The sequence below is a fragment of the Hyaena hyaena genome, unplaced genomic scaffold (genome assembly GCF_003009895.1).
Source record: "Hyaena hyaena isolate Hyena2069 unplaced genomic scaffold, ASM300989v1 scaffold_153, whole genome shotgun sequence".
Taxonomy (NCBI): domain Eukaryota; kingdom Metazoa; phylum Chordata; class Mammalia; order Carnivora; family Hyaenidae; genus Hyaena; species Hyaena hyaena.
The window spans coordinates 139422-157384 of NW_024080785.1; the positions used below are offsets into that span (position 1 = coordinate 139422).

The 17963-nt window shown below is 41.7% G+C and overlaps 1 protein-coding gene across 2 annotated transcripts in view; it reads left to right on the forward strand.

Annotated features, from left to right (window-relative positions):
- NPSR1 (neuropeptide S receptor 1) overlaps window positions 1-17963 on the forward strand; it is a 149881-nt gene that overhangs the window by 20377 nt on the left and 111541 nt on the right. For both annotated transcript variants that reach the window (XM_039239152.1, XM_039239153.1), the window contains exon 2: window positions 8624-8756. In XM_039239152.1, the coding sequence (XP_039095083.1) occupies window positions 8624-8756 (133 nt within the window). The remainder of the gene's footprint in view (window positions 1-8623; window positions 8757-17963) is intronic.

Genomic DNA, 17963 nt, shown 5'->3' on the forward strand with positions numbered 1-17963 from the left:
TCCCCCACCCCCAATATACTATATGAGTTCACAGAATGACTCTTGGTTCACAACTTTTTCAGACCATCTTGGTCCACAGCCATGCTGTGAGAATACCTCCCATCTCATTCACATTTTCTATTCTTCAAGCAAGAGGCCCCTGTTAGTTTGTCCCCCCAGCCCCTAGTCAGAGAGTGCAACCCACATGTCTGTTCTGAACCCCTGTTAAAGTGATAAGAAAAGCTTTATTATTTTTTAAGTTTTTTTTTAATGTTTTATTTATTTTTGAGAGAGAGAGAGATAGAGACAGCATGAACAGGGGAGGGTCAGAGAGAGAGAGGGAGACACAGACTCTGAAGCAGGCTCCAGGCTCTGAACTAGTGATATGAAAAGCTTTACAGAAAATTTAAAACTGGAATTAACATCCCCAGTAATATGTAGCTTTCTATACAAAATTTCTTATTTTTGCAATAGTAATTATTTTAAAGGTTTTGTTACATATTTTTCCTCATTGGGTACTAGAAATGAAGGCTATCCTGGGAAATCATACATGGAATTCCTATAGCTCTGGGTAAAACAGTTTGAAAAGGTGAATGCAGATAGATGGTTGTGATGACGGTAATTCAATTGTATTTGCGAAGGCGTCTCCCAGAGAGCTGCTGGGAGGGTGGCGAAGTTTTAAAAGGCACATCATCAGTTGTGGGGTAGAAGCCAAGGTGTGCACCCTGGAGCAGCCCCGTCCCACCTCTGAGCCTTCTAGTTGACCATTTCCTGGTAGTGCTTCTGGAACAGCAGGTGAAGTGAGACATGGAGAGAAGTTGGCACAGACGCCTGAATGAGAGGTTCCCAACTGTGCAGAAATGGTTACTTCCCAGCGGTTTCTAGATCCCCTCGACGTATCTCATTCCCCAAATCTAATCAAGCAGCTTCAGGAATCCAAAGCTTTGTAGTCTGTTCCTACCTGTCTCGCTTTAAATTGTGTGCTCCCTGCATTGCCTGGTGATTCATCCTCAATGAAATTAGACATTTTCAGATCTTTGCTTGATATTTGCAGCCCACCTAAGCAAATTAATCGGGCTTTGAGCAGCCTCAGAGCCTGCGTGCTGTGAATGACAGGTGGCATATGAGTCTCAGTGACAGGAGAGCAGAATTTCTTTGCCTGCTCCCTGAGAACTGAGGCTGAATCATAACCTTTCTGAGATTTCATTTCCTCTCCTGGGAAGTAAGATATATTTGCTCCTTCCTGTGTTTGAAGGATTCATCTTCAATGTCACAAAAATAACAATAACCGTAAAATGAACCATGTAAAGGGGTACAGAAAGTTCTGTGATTCCTGGAACCGATGATACAGCTACATCTTGTATGACATTTATGATTACAGCTGTGTGGAAGTCCTATACTGCTCCAGTGTCCATCCAACCAAACCCATACTGAGCACTCACCTTACACTCAGTCCTTCAGGACACAGTTATGAAACTGACCCGACCCCCTACCAGGTTTTGGGTCAGAGGAAAATGAAGATCTGTCTCCCAACTGAAAATTGAAAATAAACGAGGCAACTTCACAATCTCTGGTCTCAAACTGTAACAGAAAACCATGATAGTAAGCAGGGCATGGACTTTTCAGTCAAGTAAAGCTGTGTTCAAATCCCAACTGCAACACTTATGAACCAGATATTCCAGGCTAGTAAGTTTTTGAGCCCCATGTCCTTACTTAGAAAATAGAGGACAGGGGGGCGCCTGGGTGGCTTAGTCGGTTAAGCGTCCGCCGTTCGCTTAGGTCATGATCTCGCGGTTCGTGCGTTCGAGCCCCGCGTCGGGCTCTGTGCTGACTGCCAGCTCAGAGCCTGGAGCCTGTTTCAGTCTGTGACTCCCTCTCTCTCTGAACCTCCCCTGCTCACGCTGTCTCTCTCTCTCTCTCCTAGAAATAAATTTAAAAAACATAAAAAAAAAGAAAATTGAGGACAGTGACATTTCATTGGTCAATTTGTGATGATCCCGCGAGCAATATTTAAAGCTTCTCAAATGATGTTTGGTACATGACAATCAATCAATAACAAAACACTTATAGTATATCTACTATACATGTCAAACTAAGTGAGTCACATTCTAGATTAATGTGATTCACTCAAATAATGTTAGTTCCCATTCACCCTATAACTGTCAAAGATACTTTAGGCCTTTTTTTTTTTTAAATTCCGGTTTTCAGGACTCCTCTGGAAAAGTGGACCCCCATTCCTTGGACTTGGATAACTCATGCTTTCTCCTGCAGACAAGTCTGACATATCCAGCATTAAGCACTATCACCCAACTAAATGTATTTCCTGAGTTAATCCCCATTCCAGAAAATCTGTTCTACTATAGTTCTAATTACCCTTTCACTTGTCATTAACTGTGTATCCATCCAACAGATATGTATTAAGCACTTTCTACAGGGAAGTCGGAATTCCAGCCTGGAGTGGTGACATGGGCCTGATGCCCACCCTCAGGGGCATCCTTTTGGTCTTAGAACCCTATTCTGTGGAGTGAAAATCCAAGGATCAGCCCTGTGGCAGCACCAGCATCATCATAGGAAGGCTGCAATCCATCTCTCTAAATCCCCAGTCTTCATCTTCTGCTCTGAAAAGAGATTACATCACTGCATGGCCTCATTACTCTGAATTTGAAAACCAATAGTCATGAGCCTAAAACCATGTAACTGAGTTGAAAACACTGTAGTCTTTAGTCATCGTAGAATTTTAAACTCACCTACTATTGAGCATCCGGCTGGAATTTTGCCTCACATGACCACTAGGGGGCATTTGATCCCCAACTATATTCTGCAATAGTTTTGAGACTTAGTTTAAGACACCATCCTTACCTACATTGGGAGAAAGGGGTCTGGATGGAGAGCTGGTTGGGCTCAGGTGAAATTCCAATAGGCTGGAACTGAAAATAAGGTGAACAAGGTGAATTCAAGCATCATCCTGAAAAGGTTGAGTTATTTATAAAATACTCCTCAAATCTATACATAGTACATGAAACTAAGGAAGGAGACAAACCAGTTCTTATTGTGTGTATACTATGAATCAGGCAGTGAGCTAGAAGTCTCCATTTTCATCATCATATGTATCTGTCACAAGTATCCTGTGACAGGATATCTTCATTTTATAAATGAGAAAACAGGCTCAGATTATCACTTACCAATGTAACACACATTTAGCAAGTAACAAGGAATCTGATTCCAGGTCTGGCTGGTTTCAAAGTCTACTCACTTTTCTATACATTGCCTGCCTGATTGTGATAGTCAAATGCCTCTGAACTTGTTTCCTCAATTCCCATTGCCGTAATTTTCCAAATCCTTGCATTACTGAGGGATTTGTGTGTCTATGTGTCTGTGTGCACATGGGTAAGAACACTATGAATCAATGATCCTACAAGTAAGTGTTTGCATACTTAATGCCCCTTGTATTACTTGGTCAAAACAAGGTTTAAACTTGGCTGTGCACAATTTATATAATCAACATGTTTTATTTTCCCTTATAGTGCCAACTCAATGCCTATACTATAGACAATTAATTGATTTTGAATAAATTAATAAACAAAGAAGTAAACGTGGCTTTTAAGAAGACTCCAGAAAGCAAGAAGGGGGGGTGAGGGGGGTGTCTTCTTCCATCTGGAAATTTCTAGAAGCTTCTGAGCTAAGGTGAGATTGTCTTCAAATAGAGAACACTAAAGCAGGAGCAGGGGGCCTGATTTCACAAGACTTGCTCAGCCTGCCCTATAGACATCATCCAATCGTAAGGAGAATAGATCCTGACCTGTTTATGGAGAGCCTTGGGTCTAACAGCCCAAGCACAGTGACTGCAAGCTTCTAAGAAAAGGCTCGGCCAAGCTAGCACCGACTGTGCCAGCCCTCCTGAGGCCTGACTTCCAATCCACTGATGTATCTAAGCAGCATAATTTGATTTGCAGTGTTTGTCACTCTGTGCTCCCAGCAGAACAGATCTGAGCTCTAATCCTGCTTTGAAGATATTGGATGCCTGGGTCAGAACTGTGCAGCACAAAGACGAAGAGAACAGCTACCCCATGCCCACTGGGAGGCCAGGTCTTCCACTACGGAGAAACTAGATTGCGGGAAATCTGAACTTTGGTGTCAGCGGCATAATCAGCAACGTGCTATGTGAAAAGCAAACCGTTGACCCACTTTAGTGTTGTTTTTCTGGAAATGAGGGCTGACCGTAACTTACCACAGGCAGTTGGTTATGTGAGGAAAGGAGAGCATCAGGAGAGAGAGATTCTGGAAATAAAACATTGACTAGAAATAAAACATTGACTTTAGTTCCAATTACCTGAGTTGGGCAGATCAAATCTCCTCCTCCTTCTGCTTCTCATCCGGAAGGCCTTCAGAGTATAATTTTCATTGAAAAAAGTACTGTGTCAGAAGTAGAAAACAGAGGTTAGCCCTGCCTGCTGCAAAATGGGAAGAATCCGTATAAGGTAAAGAGTAGGTAAGACGTTCTGAGGGAAGGGCTGACAGACTCAGCGAATTAAGAGTCTCCCTGGAAAAGCAATAAGAAAAGGCTGGCCTCAGGGGATCGCTTTAAAGGAGGAATCCAGAGGCTGAGGGGTGCAAGGGTCGGTGGGAAGTTCACCCAATGCCGCAGGCTCCATGGAGGAGACGTGGCCAGCAGCTCTCATCCAGCTGAGGGACATGGGCAGTCGACCAGAGCCGTAGGTGGTGCTGGTGAAGACAGAGTCTCCCTAAGGAAAACAGCCCTGTCTCCACCACCTTCCTGACACTCTGCCGCTGCCAGCAGAGTAACATGCCTCCTTCTCCGTCTGCTCCCAGACTTTGCTCTCTGCCCACTCACCGCGGAGATCTGGATCCCCGATCTGGCAACGAAGCATCACAAACATTCTGACTTCTCCCTTTCTTCTTCATCTGAGGCTGAAAGAGCTCAACAGAAATCGACTCAGTACTGGACAAGCATGGAAACAACCCCCCACACCACCATCACCTGGGCTGAGGCAGTTTGCTGGACTATAATTTGGAAACAGGAATTTCTTGAAGGCATCAAAGTGTTCTTCTCTGTGAAACATTTCCTGGAAGAAACCGGAGAAATTCATGGAAATGCTCTTGTTTGTATTCTCAGTGGGGCTTGACAGGACTTGGTGTGCACATATCTGCCACACCACCAGCTCCAGGGGCTCCTCATCTTTTCTGAATCATAAACACCCCCAAGAGCCCGCCACCTTCCCGAATAGCACACTATATTAGGACCGTATTGGGGACATAGGTGCCTCATCCCTTCCCCTGGCCCCTGACTGTAGCAGCTATCAGCATCACAGCAGCAATGAGACCTGTTAATGGACGTCTAAGCCACCTAGTTTCTTACGTTGGTCCCCAAGTTGTTCTAGAGTTTTAAAAGTTAGGTCCTTCAAGTTCAAACTGCCTATTTATGCTCTACGGCCTGCACACTAGCTGCTGAAAGGGGAACATCATTCTGGTACCTCAAAGGCTTCCCCTGTTGTATCTGCTCATGACAACTGTCTGTCTACCTCAAAGGAGAGAATTCTCTTACAAAGACCACTCCCTCACTCCACTCAGACTAGCCCTTTTCATAACGGTTTTCATTCTGGATGCTTTCTCAATGCCGCTCATATCTAGATTGCTGGAGAGACGAATCATCCGGAACAAGGGGACCCCTCTGGTTACAAAAAGACCAGAGAAAAATATGGAACCTGGCACTGCGCAGAGACTGTTCTTCATCAGGGAAGATGAAGTAAGCCTGCTGGAGGTGAGGTACTGACCACCTCTGCCCCTCAAGGTAGCAGAGGTCATCAAGCCTGTGGTCCCCCACTCTAGTGTGCACCCTGCCCCTTAGCACTACTATAATGCCTTCCCCCCTAACTTCCACCATCTGCAGTTCCAGGGCCCTGACCTCTGTCCAGGGCCTCAGGAACCCATCTGTAAATCTGCGATGGAGAACTGAAACATCAATATGATAAAGTGCGGGACGGGTGGAGATGCAAGCTCCAGCCTGGACTTCTGGAAAGGATTGGGCTGGAGGAGAAACATGAGAAATTACCCCAGTCCTGGAACATGGCAAAGAAGGTCTAGGTTTCCACCTGGCAGCACAAGGGACCCAACCCCAGTGATGCCTGGGGAAAATAGGGTCTCAGAGAATGGAGCCAATTCAGTATGCTTCCCAGCTCCCTCCCCTCCCTCAGTCTAGATGCCTCCCTACACTGCCAACCTATTTTGTTTTAGCAAATCTAATCCATTTCTTTTAATTGAAATATTTTACTGCACTGTATGAAAGTACTACCTCTAATGGAGCCATCTCTCCAACTGATTGAGAAAAACAGTATGCACAATACATAGAGAGGATAGTAAATATCAAATTGCTGACCACAGAAACAAAATACTATTCATTTGCTATGGGTATACTGTGTGTATGTCTGTGTGTAATTGGAAAGATAATGTCATCAAAATTATATTTACCTTCTGGGAGAAGGGAGTTGATCAAGACAGAGTGGTGGCAAAGGGACTTTGAGCTTTATCTGAATTGTTACAGTGTTTTAATTAAGTATTCTTCACACCCAGTGTGGGGCTTGAACTCATGACTCTGAGACCAAGAGTCATGTGCTCTACTGAGTGAGCCAGTCAGCTGCCCCTGAATTGTTATAGTATTTTTTTTTTGAGAGAGAGAGTGGGGGCCAGTGGGGGGAAGGAGACAGAAAGAGAGAGAGAGATAATCTTAAGCAGGCTCCACACTCAGCATGGAGCCCAGTGTCAGGCTCAATCCCACCACTCTGGGATCATGACATAAGCCCAAATAAAGAGTGGGGTAGACGTTCAACCAACTGAGCCCCCAGGTACCCCTATAGATTTTAAAAATGAATTAATCTATCTGTTACTGCATAACTTAAAATTAATATAAGAAAAAGTGCTACTGTGATGCCTCAGACATTTAGAGTCTATTAAGGTTCTCAACAGAAAACAGTCAATAGGAAGAAAGAGAGACATATTTTAAGAAAATTGTTCATGTGATTGTGGGAATGGCAAGTCTTAAATCCAGAAATGAGGCAGCACGCTGGAAACTCAAGCATGATTTCTATGTTTCTCAAGGAATTCTTTGAGAAATCCATCTTTGGGCAACTTCAGATTTTTCTCTCAAGGTTTTCAACTTAGTGGATGAGTCCCACCCATATTATGGAGGGTGGTTACTCTGCTGTATTTAAACTGAAGATGAATGCAGATGTTAGCCATATCAACAAAATATCTTCACAGCAAGATTTTACACTACTATTTGACCAACCAGTTGGTCATCATAGCCTAGCCAAGTTGACACGTGAAATTTTACCATCACAATGGATATCTTCAGGCTCTTCTTATCTCCACCAAGTAAGAGCTATACTTTGGATTCCAATATTAGATGTGTGTATCCTTACCAGCATTCTGCCCAGACCTTTTGAGCTCATGTCTCTTGGCTTTCTATTTCAAACTTGCCTCTGGTTCACCTTGGCTCTATGCCCTTCACCCATGGCTTTGCTCTGCTTTGTTCTTGCATCTGGCCTGTCCCATGGCCCTGGCCTCTGCTTATTCTGGGCCATGGATTTTATTTTATTTATTTATTTATTTATTTTATTTTTTAAATATTTTTTATTTATTTCTAGGAGAGAGAGGGAGAGACAGCGTGAGCAGGGGAGGGTCAGAGAGAGAGGGAGTCACAGATTGAAACAGGCTCCAGGCTCTGAGCTGGCAGTCAGCACAGAGCTCGACGCGGGGCTCGAACCCACGAACCGTGAGATCATGACCTAAGTGAAAGTCGGACGCTTAACCGACTAAGCCACCCAGGCGCCCCTGGGCCATGGATTTTAAACGGATGGAAAGCTTCATTTGAAAGAATCATGGAAAACTTCTTACAAAAGGCTTGGCATTTTAAATGAGTAGCATTCCTCATTTTTCTGTTGTTTATTATTTATACATTACTGAGTGGAACTTTAGTATTACTGTATTATAAAATTATGTCAAAAGAAAAAGAATAAGATAACTCATAATCACACTACCCTAAAATAACCCCTCTTGACATTTTAGTATACTTCAGTCTTTCTTCGCATGTAGAATTTTACAAAGCTATAATCATACCCAATATATAATTGTATCGTGTTTTTCCACTTACCATTATAGTATAAGCATTTATAATGTTGCTACATAATCATCTTGGTCCTCATTGTTAATAGTTACATAATAGTTCACTGAATTTGTGTTTCATTTGCTTACTATCTTGTTATCTTTAAACAATTAGCAATTTATTCTTACAATAAATATCCACATCTTTGCTATCATAGTATTCTTTTGCACACCTTGAATTCTTTCACATAGACTTAAACAATTGCTTGGCCAAGGAATATATATACATCTTGTTGTCTCTTGACATATATTTCCAAATAGATTTCTTAAAGGCTGCATCAATTTCCACCGCTATTAGTGTAAATAAGGACCACCGTGTCTCTATTCTCTTGAGGGTAGAGCTTTGACAGGTGAAGATTCGACACCAGGAAGAAGACATTCCAGAAGCAAAGCCTAAGCCTTGCATTATGTAAAGTACCCTGGTCCTCACTAGTACACTGGTTTTGTGTTGCTTTGTTTCTCACAGACTGAGCAGTTGATAACTCTGTGGATCCTGTTTGTTTTCACCATTGTTGGAAACTCCATGGTGCTGGTCTCTACATGGAGGAGGAAGAGGAAGTCCAGAATGACCTTCTTTGTGACTCAGCTGGCTATCACAGGTAAGTGACTGTGCAGGTGAGACAGATAAGCTGTGTGCAAAATTCCTGCGGCTCCTTGCTTTCAATGCTTTTACCAGAAGAAATGGTATGCTATCAAGTCCAAAAGGCATTAGCAAATTTGAGAGTGATTTCTATAGGGATTAAAAAAAAAACCCATATTTGGATTTTTCTTTCAGCAAGTTTTAACACATCTATACATCCGTAAGACTCCATTATAAAAATAATTCACTATATAGCACACTTGAAAATACCATTATCAGTGCCACCAAGGGGTTCTCTAGGGTTCCACTCTTTCTCTACACAGCAGCCTCCATACTATCACTAAGATGATAGTACAATATCATACCATATTATAAGCTTAAAGAATATATCCTAGGGGCACCCAGGTGGCTTGGTCGGTTAAGCTTCTGCCCCTCTCCCCCACTCTCTCTTTCCCTCTCTCTCTAAAACAAGAAAAAAAAAAAAGAATATATCCCACAAAATGGACCAGAATTATCTGTACTCAATAATAAATGTGAAGTCTTAAGCACTTTGCAGATTTAAGTCTGTGGACACTGCTTTTGAAATATAAATGATATGTAACACCACTGGAGGACATAAGAGAGTATCTGGGATTGGGATGTTGAAATGTGGATTTGGGAAGTGGCCAGTATAGTTGAAGTGCGAATGCATCACACTTAGAGGGTGAATGGTGAAATATTCTCAAGTTTAAAAATGATCTGGGAAATAAAGGCTTCCACAGAGATGGGTAGAGCCTAAATTGGTAGGGGTCAGGTTCAAAAGGAAAACATAATCCAGGAGAGAGTCCTATTCTACAGGCCAAAGAAGAGAGTGGACAGATGGAATTTCCAGAGAGTCCAGCCTAAGACAGGCTTGGGCTCCTGAGCTCTGGGAACAAGATGGCTGTGATAGGACTTTAATATGAATCAGACTGTAGGGCAAATGCAAAAAAAAAAAAAAATTTTTAAGTGCTAAGAAGAAACAATGGTAGATGACCATCAGAATGGGCTGTTTGGTGCATTTGAACCTGGGCTATACTCTCCGTTGCAGCATTGACAGTGGAAGTTCTTGGGAATTTAGTCTTGAGCCACAACATAGGAAAAATGTAGCACCATATCTTAGAGGAAAAACTTAGCCAAACATTGTTGATAGCTTGACATTCTCCCATCTCTTTCTAAAAAAAGTGTAGCAAGCCCATCTGCTTAAGCTGGGCTACAGACACCAGGATGAGAAACAAAGGCACTACTGAGAAATACAGAGATGGTGAGAAAGCTTGTGCCACAGAGGTGATGCTTCTGATGGGTAAAACCTCCTTCAATCTTTCCTGAAAACAGGAGCCCCACATTTCACTCCTGTAGGAATAAAGGATAATCAGGATCATCCAGCAAAAGCTGAAATGCAAAATCCCTGGATAAGGATGTAATAACTTACTTTCATTGTATTTCCTTAATTACTGTATTATAACTCACATTCTACAGAGCCCTGTGGTTTTTTTTTTTTTTTTTTTTTTTTTTACAACATAAGAACTTAGAGACAGCCAGGATTTCAGCTTGGAATTTAAACTGTTACAGAAAACAACCAACAAATAAATCGTTGAAATATCACCATCTATTGTTAAAGAGAAAAGTTGCGTATTCTAGGTATTCTAGTTTAATCCATAGTCTGCTGTATTAACCCGAGCTTAATTTCTCTTGAATGTTCAAGTCTCTTTTTTATGTGTTAATTCTTTCTGGAAAAACTCAAGGGGTCTGATCAGGGGCATTTTAAGTGAAGAGTTCTGAGAGGAAATTTTGCCAAGGTTCTGAAAGTTTAGGAACTGAAAAATGTAAAATAACTGAAGCTAAAAATACGATAGATGGGTGTAGCAGCAAATTAGACATAACTGCAGAGAAAATTAAACTGGAAGACAGGTCAGAAAATAATGATTGAAGCACGAAGAAACAACAGGATGAACAATGCAGCCAGAAAGTTAGAAACATACGGGCTCAGTGAAAAGGATTCCTTTAGAAAAGGGTAACAGAATGGACAGAAATAGTACCTCAAGATATAATGACCAACAGTTTCCCAAAAACCCTGAAAGACATCAAAACACAGATGCAGAAAGCACCAGAAAGGTCAACAGGTCAGAAAACAAACAAACAAATATAAAGAGAATTGAAACGCATGAAAATGATGAGATTATATAAAATCCCCATATTGGATTTAAATTGAAAGTGTGTGTGTTAACTCATGGTTTATCTCGTGTTTTATTTTTTTTAATGTTTTATTTATTTCTAGGAGAGAGAGAGAGAAAGCGTGAGCAGGGGAGGGTCAGAGAGAGAGGGAGTCACAGACTCTGAAACAGGCTCCAGGCTCTGAGCTGGCAGTCAGCACAGAGCCCGACGCGGGGCTCGAACCCACGAACCGCGAGATCATGACCTAAGCGAAAGTCGGACGCTTAACCGACTAAGCCACCCAGGAGCCCCATATCTTGTGTTTTAAAAGAATCCTTATCTTTTAAGTGTACAGACTGAAATATGTGCAAGTGAACTGATAACACATCTTAAATTCACCTCAAAATAATTTTGAGGACATATAAAGGGCAAAACTGATTTTTGTTGGCGATTGGTGGTGAGTACATAGGGTTTGTTGTGCTTTTTATACTATTCTCCTTACTTTTACGTATATTTGAAAAGCTTTTATAATACAAAATTTAAAACAAAAGAAAAGTGAAAAATGTACTTGATAACAATGAAACAAAATAACGGGGCCTGGGAGAGTTAAAGACTTTAAAGTCCTTGGATTGTTTTGGATGTAGTAAAAGCATTAATTTCTATCAGATATTAAGAAGTCAGGGGGTATGTTGAAATCTGTAGGGTAATCCCCAAATTATAAAAATGGATAATACTAGCGGTTGAAAAAGATGTAAAATGAAATATTTAAAATGTGCGCATACATATAAATGTATGTATTTGTACATAATATGCGTGTATTCTATATAATTAATCTAAAAGAAATTAAGAAAAGAGAAAAAATGTTAGAATTATTAGGACAGGTAGGACAAATAAGCTGATACGTGTCATCTCAAATATATTGGTAATTGCATTCAGTGTAAAATAAAATTGTCAGAGTAGATTTAAGACACACCTACTTTATTGGGCGCCTGGGTGGCTCAGTCGGTTAAGAGTCCACGTTCGGCTCAGGTTGCAATCTCATGGTTTGTGGGTTCGAGCCCCACACTGGGCTCTGCACTGACAGCTCAGAGCCTGGAGTCTACTTCGGATTCTGTGTATCCCTCTCTCTCTGCCTCTCCCTGACTTGCACTCTGCCTCTCTCTCTCTCTCAAGAATAAATAAACATTAAAAATTTTTAAAAAAAGACATACTTTAATCTCTTTGTAAAAGATGTATACCTTAAAAATAATGATACAGAAAACTTAAAATTAGAAGGAAAGTAAAAGGATTAAGATAATAAAACAAGGACACACAAACCAAAAGAAAGCGTATGAAGCTATATTTATATCTCAGAAATTTGGGTATTTACTGTGCTTCTCAAAGCTCGGGTGCCCATATCTTTGTCTCAGCACTTGCTTTAGGGGAGCAAAATAAAGACAGGAGGATTCTAGCTCTAATAATGTTCTTTTTGGTGGTGTTGATTGGAGTTACGTGGATGTGTTCCTTTGTGATAGTTCACCAAGTTATATACTTCGTATTTGTGCACTTCACATAGTTTATATTATGTTTATAATATATGTTTATATATAGTTTATATTAGTAAAAGTTTTGTTTACAAAACACAGCACCTCAGTATAGAGCAGGGGCTGCAGTCTCAGATGCCTTCAGAAGCAAAGGTGTGGAAGAGCTCAGGGGAGGGAAGGCGAAGATGGACCCCCAGGGGACCTGGGGAATGCATGTCTCACCTACAGGCATTCAAAGTCAATTCTTGTCAAAGGATACTAAGCAAACAGACCCTTCTGGCAGGCCACATTTGGCCTAATGGCTTCCGGTGTACAACTGCTGTTATATCAAATCTTAAAGTCAGGGGCGTCTGGGTAGCTCAGTTTTTTAAGTGTCTGACTTCGGCTCAAGTCATCATCTCTCGGTTTGTGTGTTCGAGCCCCGCTTCGGGCTCTGTGCTGATAGCTCAGAACCTGGAGCCTGCTTCAGGTTCTTTGTCTGCCTCTCTTTCTCTGCCCTTGCCCCGCTCACACTCTTGTCTCCTTTTCTCAAAAATAAATAAGTGTTAAAAAAAGTATTTAAAAAATAAAATCTTAAAATAAGAATTTGAAAAGCTTGCACCATTATAAAATTCTAGCCCACTCCATAATATGAATCCCACTTTCAATGTCAAGGGAACATCAAGCTTTTTGAGTAGGAGTTGGGGAGGGTGAGAGCCAGATGGGGAGCTTAACATTTATAAGGGTTTAGACAAGTCACAAGGTTGTCAAAGTTTTAAAATGCATTCTCTTTGGACACCTGGGTGGCTCAGTTGTTTAAATGTCTGATTTTGATTCAGGTCATAATCTCATGGTTAGTGAGTTCGAGCCCCGCATAGGACTCTGGGCTGACAGCTCAGAACCTGGAGCCTGCTTCTCCTTCTCTTTCTGCCCCTCCCTTCCCCTGCTCGCTCGCACTCTCTCTTTCTCTCAAAAATAAATAAACATTTAAAAAATGCCTTAAATGAAATAAATACATTCTCTTGAAAAAAAAACTCTATATTAAGACTTTTATTATAATTTGAAAATGACAAACCATTATGTTGAACTACTGAAACCAAAAAATTGAACTATTATATGCCTCTGGAATAATAATAATGCAAATAAAAATATAAAGGAAATTTCCTCATGATATCAAGCCCAAACCACATAACCTGGTCTGATGATTATCAGATGACCACTAACATTAAGGAGAAAATTCGAGATCAGCATATACTCATCTCTGTTATCACAAAGATTTTTCTTCCAGAACAACATGTATCAGGCTTTTCTGTATGAGGAGAAATCACTGACAAGACACTGGCTCTGTCAGGGTGGTATTATTAAAGCAGAGGCTGCTAGCTTAAACTCAGCATGAATGACTTATTCTCACATAGATGCTGCTATTATTAGTGTGTCCCTGTGATGCCAAGGCATTTGCATAAATACAGCTAAAATTTTATAGGTGTTTTCCTCTTGGCATCCAGAAGGGGATGTCTTAGTCTGCTCAGTGTGCCGTCACAGAGCACCGTAGATTGGGTGGCTTAAACAGCAGACGTGTGTTTCTTCATAGCTCTGGAGGCGGGGGTCTGAGGTAGGGCGCCAGCGTGGTCAGGTTCTGGTGAGAGCGCTCTTGCTGTCTTACAGGGTGTGTCTTCTCACTATGTCCTCACATGGACAGAGAGAAGGCAAGCTCTCGGGTAGCTCTTCTAAAAAAGACACTAATCCTATCAGATCAGGGTCTTATCCTTATGACCTCATTTAACATTAACCACTGCCACAAAGGCCCTATCTACACATACAGCCACCTCGGGAGCTGGGGCTCTCGCGTATGAATTTTGGTGAGACACATTCAGATTACAACAGAGGGGGAAAGCTAGGTGTTTTAGGAGATTACAAGTGACTCAGAATGGGTGGAACATAGTACGGGACGATGGAGGTCTTGAATGAAAGAAATAAGGGGTAGCCATAAATAGGAGCTTCGGATGCCTTGCTAAGAGGTTCAGGCTTTACCTTGAACATAGCCTCTGTCATGCTGGCGTGGCTCAGGACACCACTGCCTTTTATGCAAAAGTCCCAAGGCATAAGAATGAGAAAACAGGAGCGCCTGGGTGGCTTAGTCGGTTAAGCGTCCAACTTTCGCTTAGGTCATGACCTCGAAGTTCGTGGGTTCGAGGCCCCCGTCGGGCTCTGTGCTGACTGCCAGCTGAGAGCCTGCAGCCTGTTTCAGTCTGTGACTCCTTCTCTCTCTGACCCTCCCCTGCTCACGCTGTCTCTCTCTCTCTCTCCTAGAAATAAAATAAAAACATTAAAAAAAAATTTTTTTTTAAATTAAAAAAATTTAAAATAAGAATAAGAAAACAGATACTTAACCCATGGCCAGGTTTTGCTGGTAACATGGGAACACAATAAAGTAAGAAGTTAAACTTCTTGTCAAGAGCATGATACGAATGTTGGACCACAGAGACCATGACTAAAGAAGGAAATGAAAGCAGTACGGGTCAGAAAAATAGAGAGACAGTGGAGAGTCAAGGAATGACAAGTGGCCATGAGGTCTTGAGGTGGGTTTAGCGAGAACCCCTGAACAAGAGGACTGGAAAGAAGCGAGTATGTGTTCAGGGACCAAGATATCCTCTGGTGAATGTTACAGAGAGGGTGTAACTCAGTGTCTCCCTTGTACCGGGGACCTAAAGTGGAATCACAGAGAAAGTCATTAGCAAACAGGGCCACCATAAGAGAAGATAGATTCTATTAAATGCTTACCATGTACCAGGTTCTGTGCTAAACGCTTTGTGTAGATTATTTTCTTTTTTTTTTTTTTAAATGTTTTATTTATTTCTGAGAGAGACAGACAGCGGGGGAGGGTCAGAGAGAGAGGGAGACACAGAATCCGAAACAGGCTCCAGACTCTGAGCTAGCTGTCAGCACAGAGCCTGACGTGGGGCTCGAACCCACGAACTGTGAGATCATGACCTGAGCCGAAGTCGGACGCTTAACCGACTGAGCCACCCAGGTGCCCCTAGATTATTTTCTTTAATCCTTACAATAGTTCCATGACCTAGCCCTGCCCTAATCCTCTTTTTACAGACAGGGAAATTAAAGCTCAAAGATATTCAGACCTTGCCCTAGGTCATGCAGTGAGGGGTGGACCAGATAGTCAAAACTCAGGTAGTCTTTCTTCCAAGTGTGAGCTTTTAATCATTACAGGATGGGCTTCCCCAAGAGGCCTGTGGATGGGTGAGTGATCCGTGGGCATAATTAAACACCTCAGGACAATGGGAAGCTGGTTAGACGGAAAAAAATTCAGAGCCTGGTGCCGATGTATTTAATAAATGAGGAAAATTGGACAAGCCAGAGCATAGGGATCATGAGAGGTAGGAGAATATAAGAGCTGAACATAACCTCAAAGGATTTTGCTTGTTATGAAGTTCAAGCTTATCTGTAGCTGACCAGTTGGCTGGATTTACAGTCTGCACAGTGAGCCTCAGGACTGGAGCTAGCGATAACTGCCCATGCAGGATGGGACGCCGGGGTCCTCCTGTCCCATCCCAACACCTTGCAAACCTGTTGGCATCGGCTACAATGTCTGTCACAGCATAACCAGTTCCTGCATGTCCGTTAAAGTGAGAATCCTCTGAAAACATATCTCACGTTTCACTTTGCTGGTTGCTTCCCCATATGGAATGAAATTCTGAGAGCTCGTAGAAAGAGAAGGGCCCTGGGGCGCCTGGGTGGCTTAGTCGGTTAAGCATCCGACTTTCGCTTAGGTCATGATCTCGCGGTTCGTGGGTTCGAGCCCCGCGTCGGGCTCTGTGCTGACTGCCAGCTCAGAGCCTGGAGCCTGTTTCAGAGTCTGTGACTCCCTCTCTCTCTGACCCTCCCCTGCTCACGCTGTCTCTCTCTCTCTCCCCTAGAAATAAACATTAAAAAAAAAAAAACATTAAAAAAAAAAAGAAAGAGAAGGGTCCTGGGGGACAGTGGATGGTGTGGAGTGGGGATGTGGCTAGTGTTACTGAAGACAAACTTCACCCAGTTTTTACTTTTCTACTTCAGATCCCTTGGGGAATCATTGGTAGTTTACATAAAGGCAAACCAAATGTGATGATTCCAAGGTTTAGGAAGAGCTAGATAATGGCAAAGTTTTACCTTTTTATATCAATCAGCATTCTCAATAGAGAGATGATCTTTTCAAAGTATCTATTCTATCAACTACTGTATAAAATCTCTCTTTTAAATTCATCAAAATTTCGACATACTCACCCCTTTGGGTGAACATTTTGTTTTGCCAGTGTTTTACGTTATCCAGACTTAGGCTTCAGTCTCAGCAATTGAACTTCTTAGCTCTGTGCCTTTGGAAAAGTCATTTTCTCTGAATATCAGTTTCCTAATCCAAAAAGTGAGGATACTTCTCAGAGCTGTGGAGAGTAAATGAGACGATATCAGTGACATGTTTAATACAGTGCAAGACACGTAGTAATAGCTCAATAAATGCTAGCTGCTAATGTACCACTATGGTTGTTTCACTCATCAAAATGAAATGAATGGAATGATTAATTTAAAATTCTTTGAGTCACTTACTAAAAGAGTGAAAGTTCTGCAAAAGGCCTGAAGCTCATTGCAACTCTCAACTGCTCTGCTCTTTTATTCAGGACAGTATACTTAGCTCAGATGTGCCTTTGGCTCTCAAATGTTGCTTTGAAGGGTGGCCAAGTTTTTTCATATAAACGTATTCTTAAATCATCATATTCAACTGACATCATAAATGGTACAAATATTTGGAAAATAAATTCCAAACATTGTACCTGGCTTCTTTGAGGGAGAAAAATGTGCTCTAACACTTATTATTTGATAAGACAATACTAATGTCATTCATTAAATAATATTTCCCTCATCACTCATGTGCTGAGAATAGCCACCTACTTAGAGACTAGTAGGCTTGAGTGGTTCTTTGAAGAACTTTTGGATTTCCACGTGATCTTTCATTTATTTAGTTGGTAAATCAGTTGGGATTAAGTTCAGCCACACATTCATAAAATCCAGGTAATAGTGGCCTAAGTGTATAGGGATTTACTTTTATCTTATGTAAAGAATTCTTGAGGTAGGCGGTCCAGGGCTCATATTGTTCTTCCACATCACTGGGGAACCATGTTCTTCTGTGTTTCTACTCTGTTAAAGGACTTCCATCCTCAAGGTCAGTTCATGGTATGGAGGACTCTTGGTTCAAGACAGCTGCTAGAACTCCTGCTGTCATGTACAAATTCTAGTCAATAGGAAGGAAGAGGGGAGGAAAAAGGGAAGAGAGGAGAGGTCCATGCCAGCTATCTGTCTTTCTCTTAGATGACTTTCCAGAACTTGCACCCATTAATTTTTGCTTGCTTTTCATTAACCATCTGTAATTGAAGGAAAACAAATGTTTTTGTTGGTTTTTCACCTGAATCCATTGGCCAGAATAAAACCAGATTCCGTTTCCTAAGAAAAAATGAGAGAATAGAGGTATGTGGCAGTCTCTGGCATAGTTTATCTTCCATACTTTA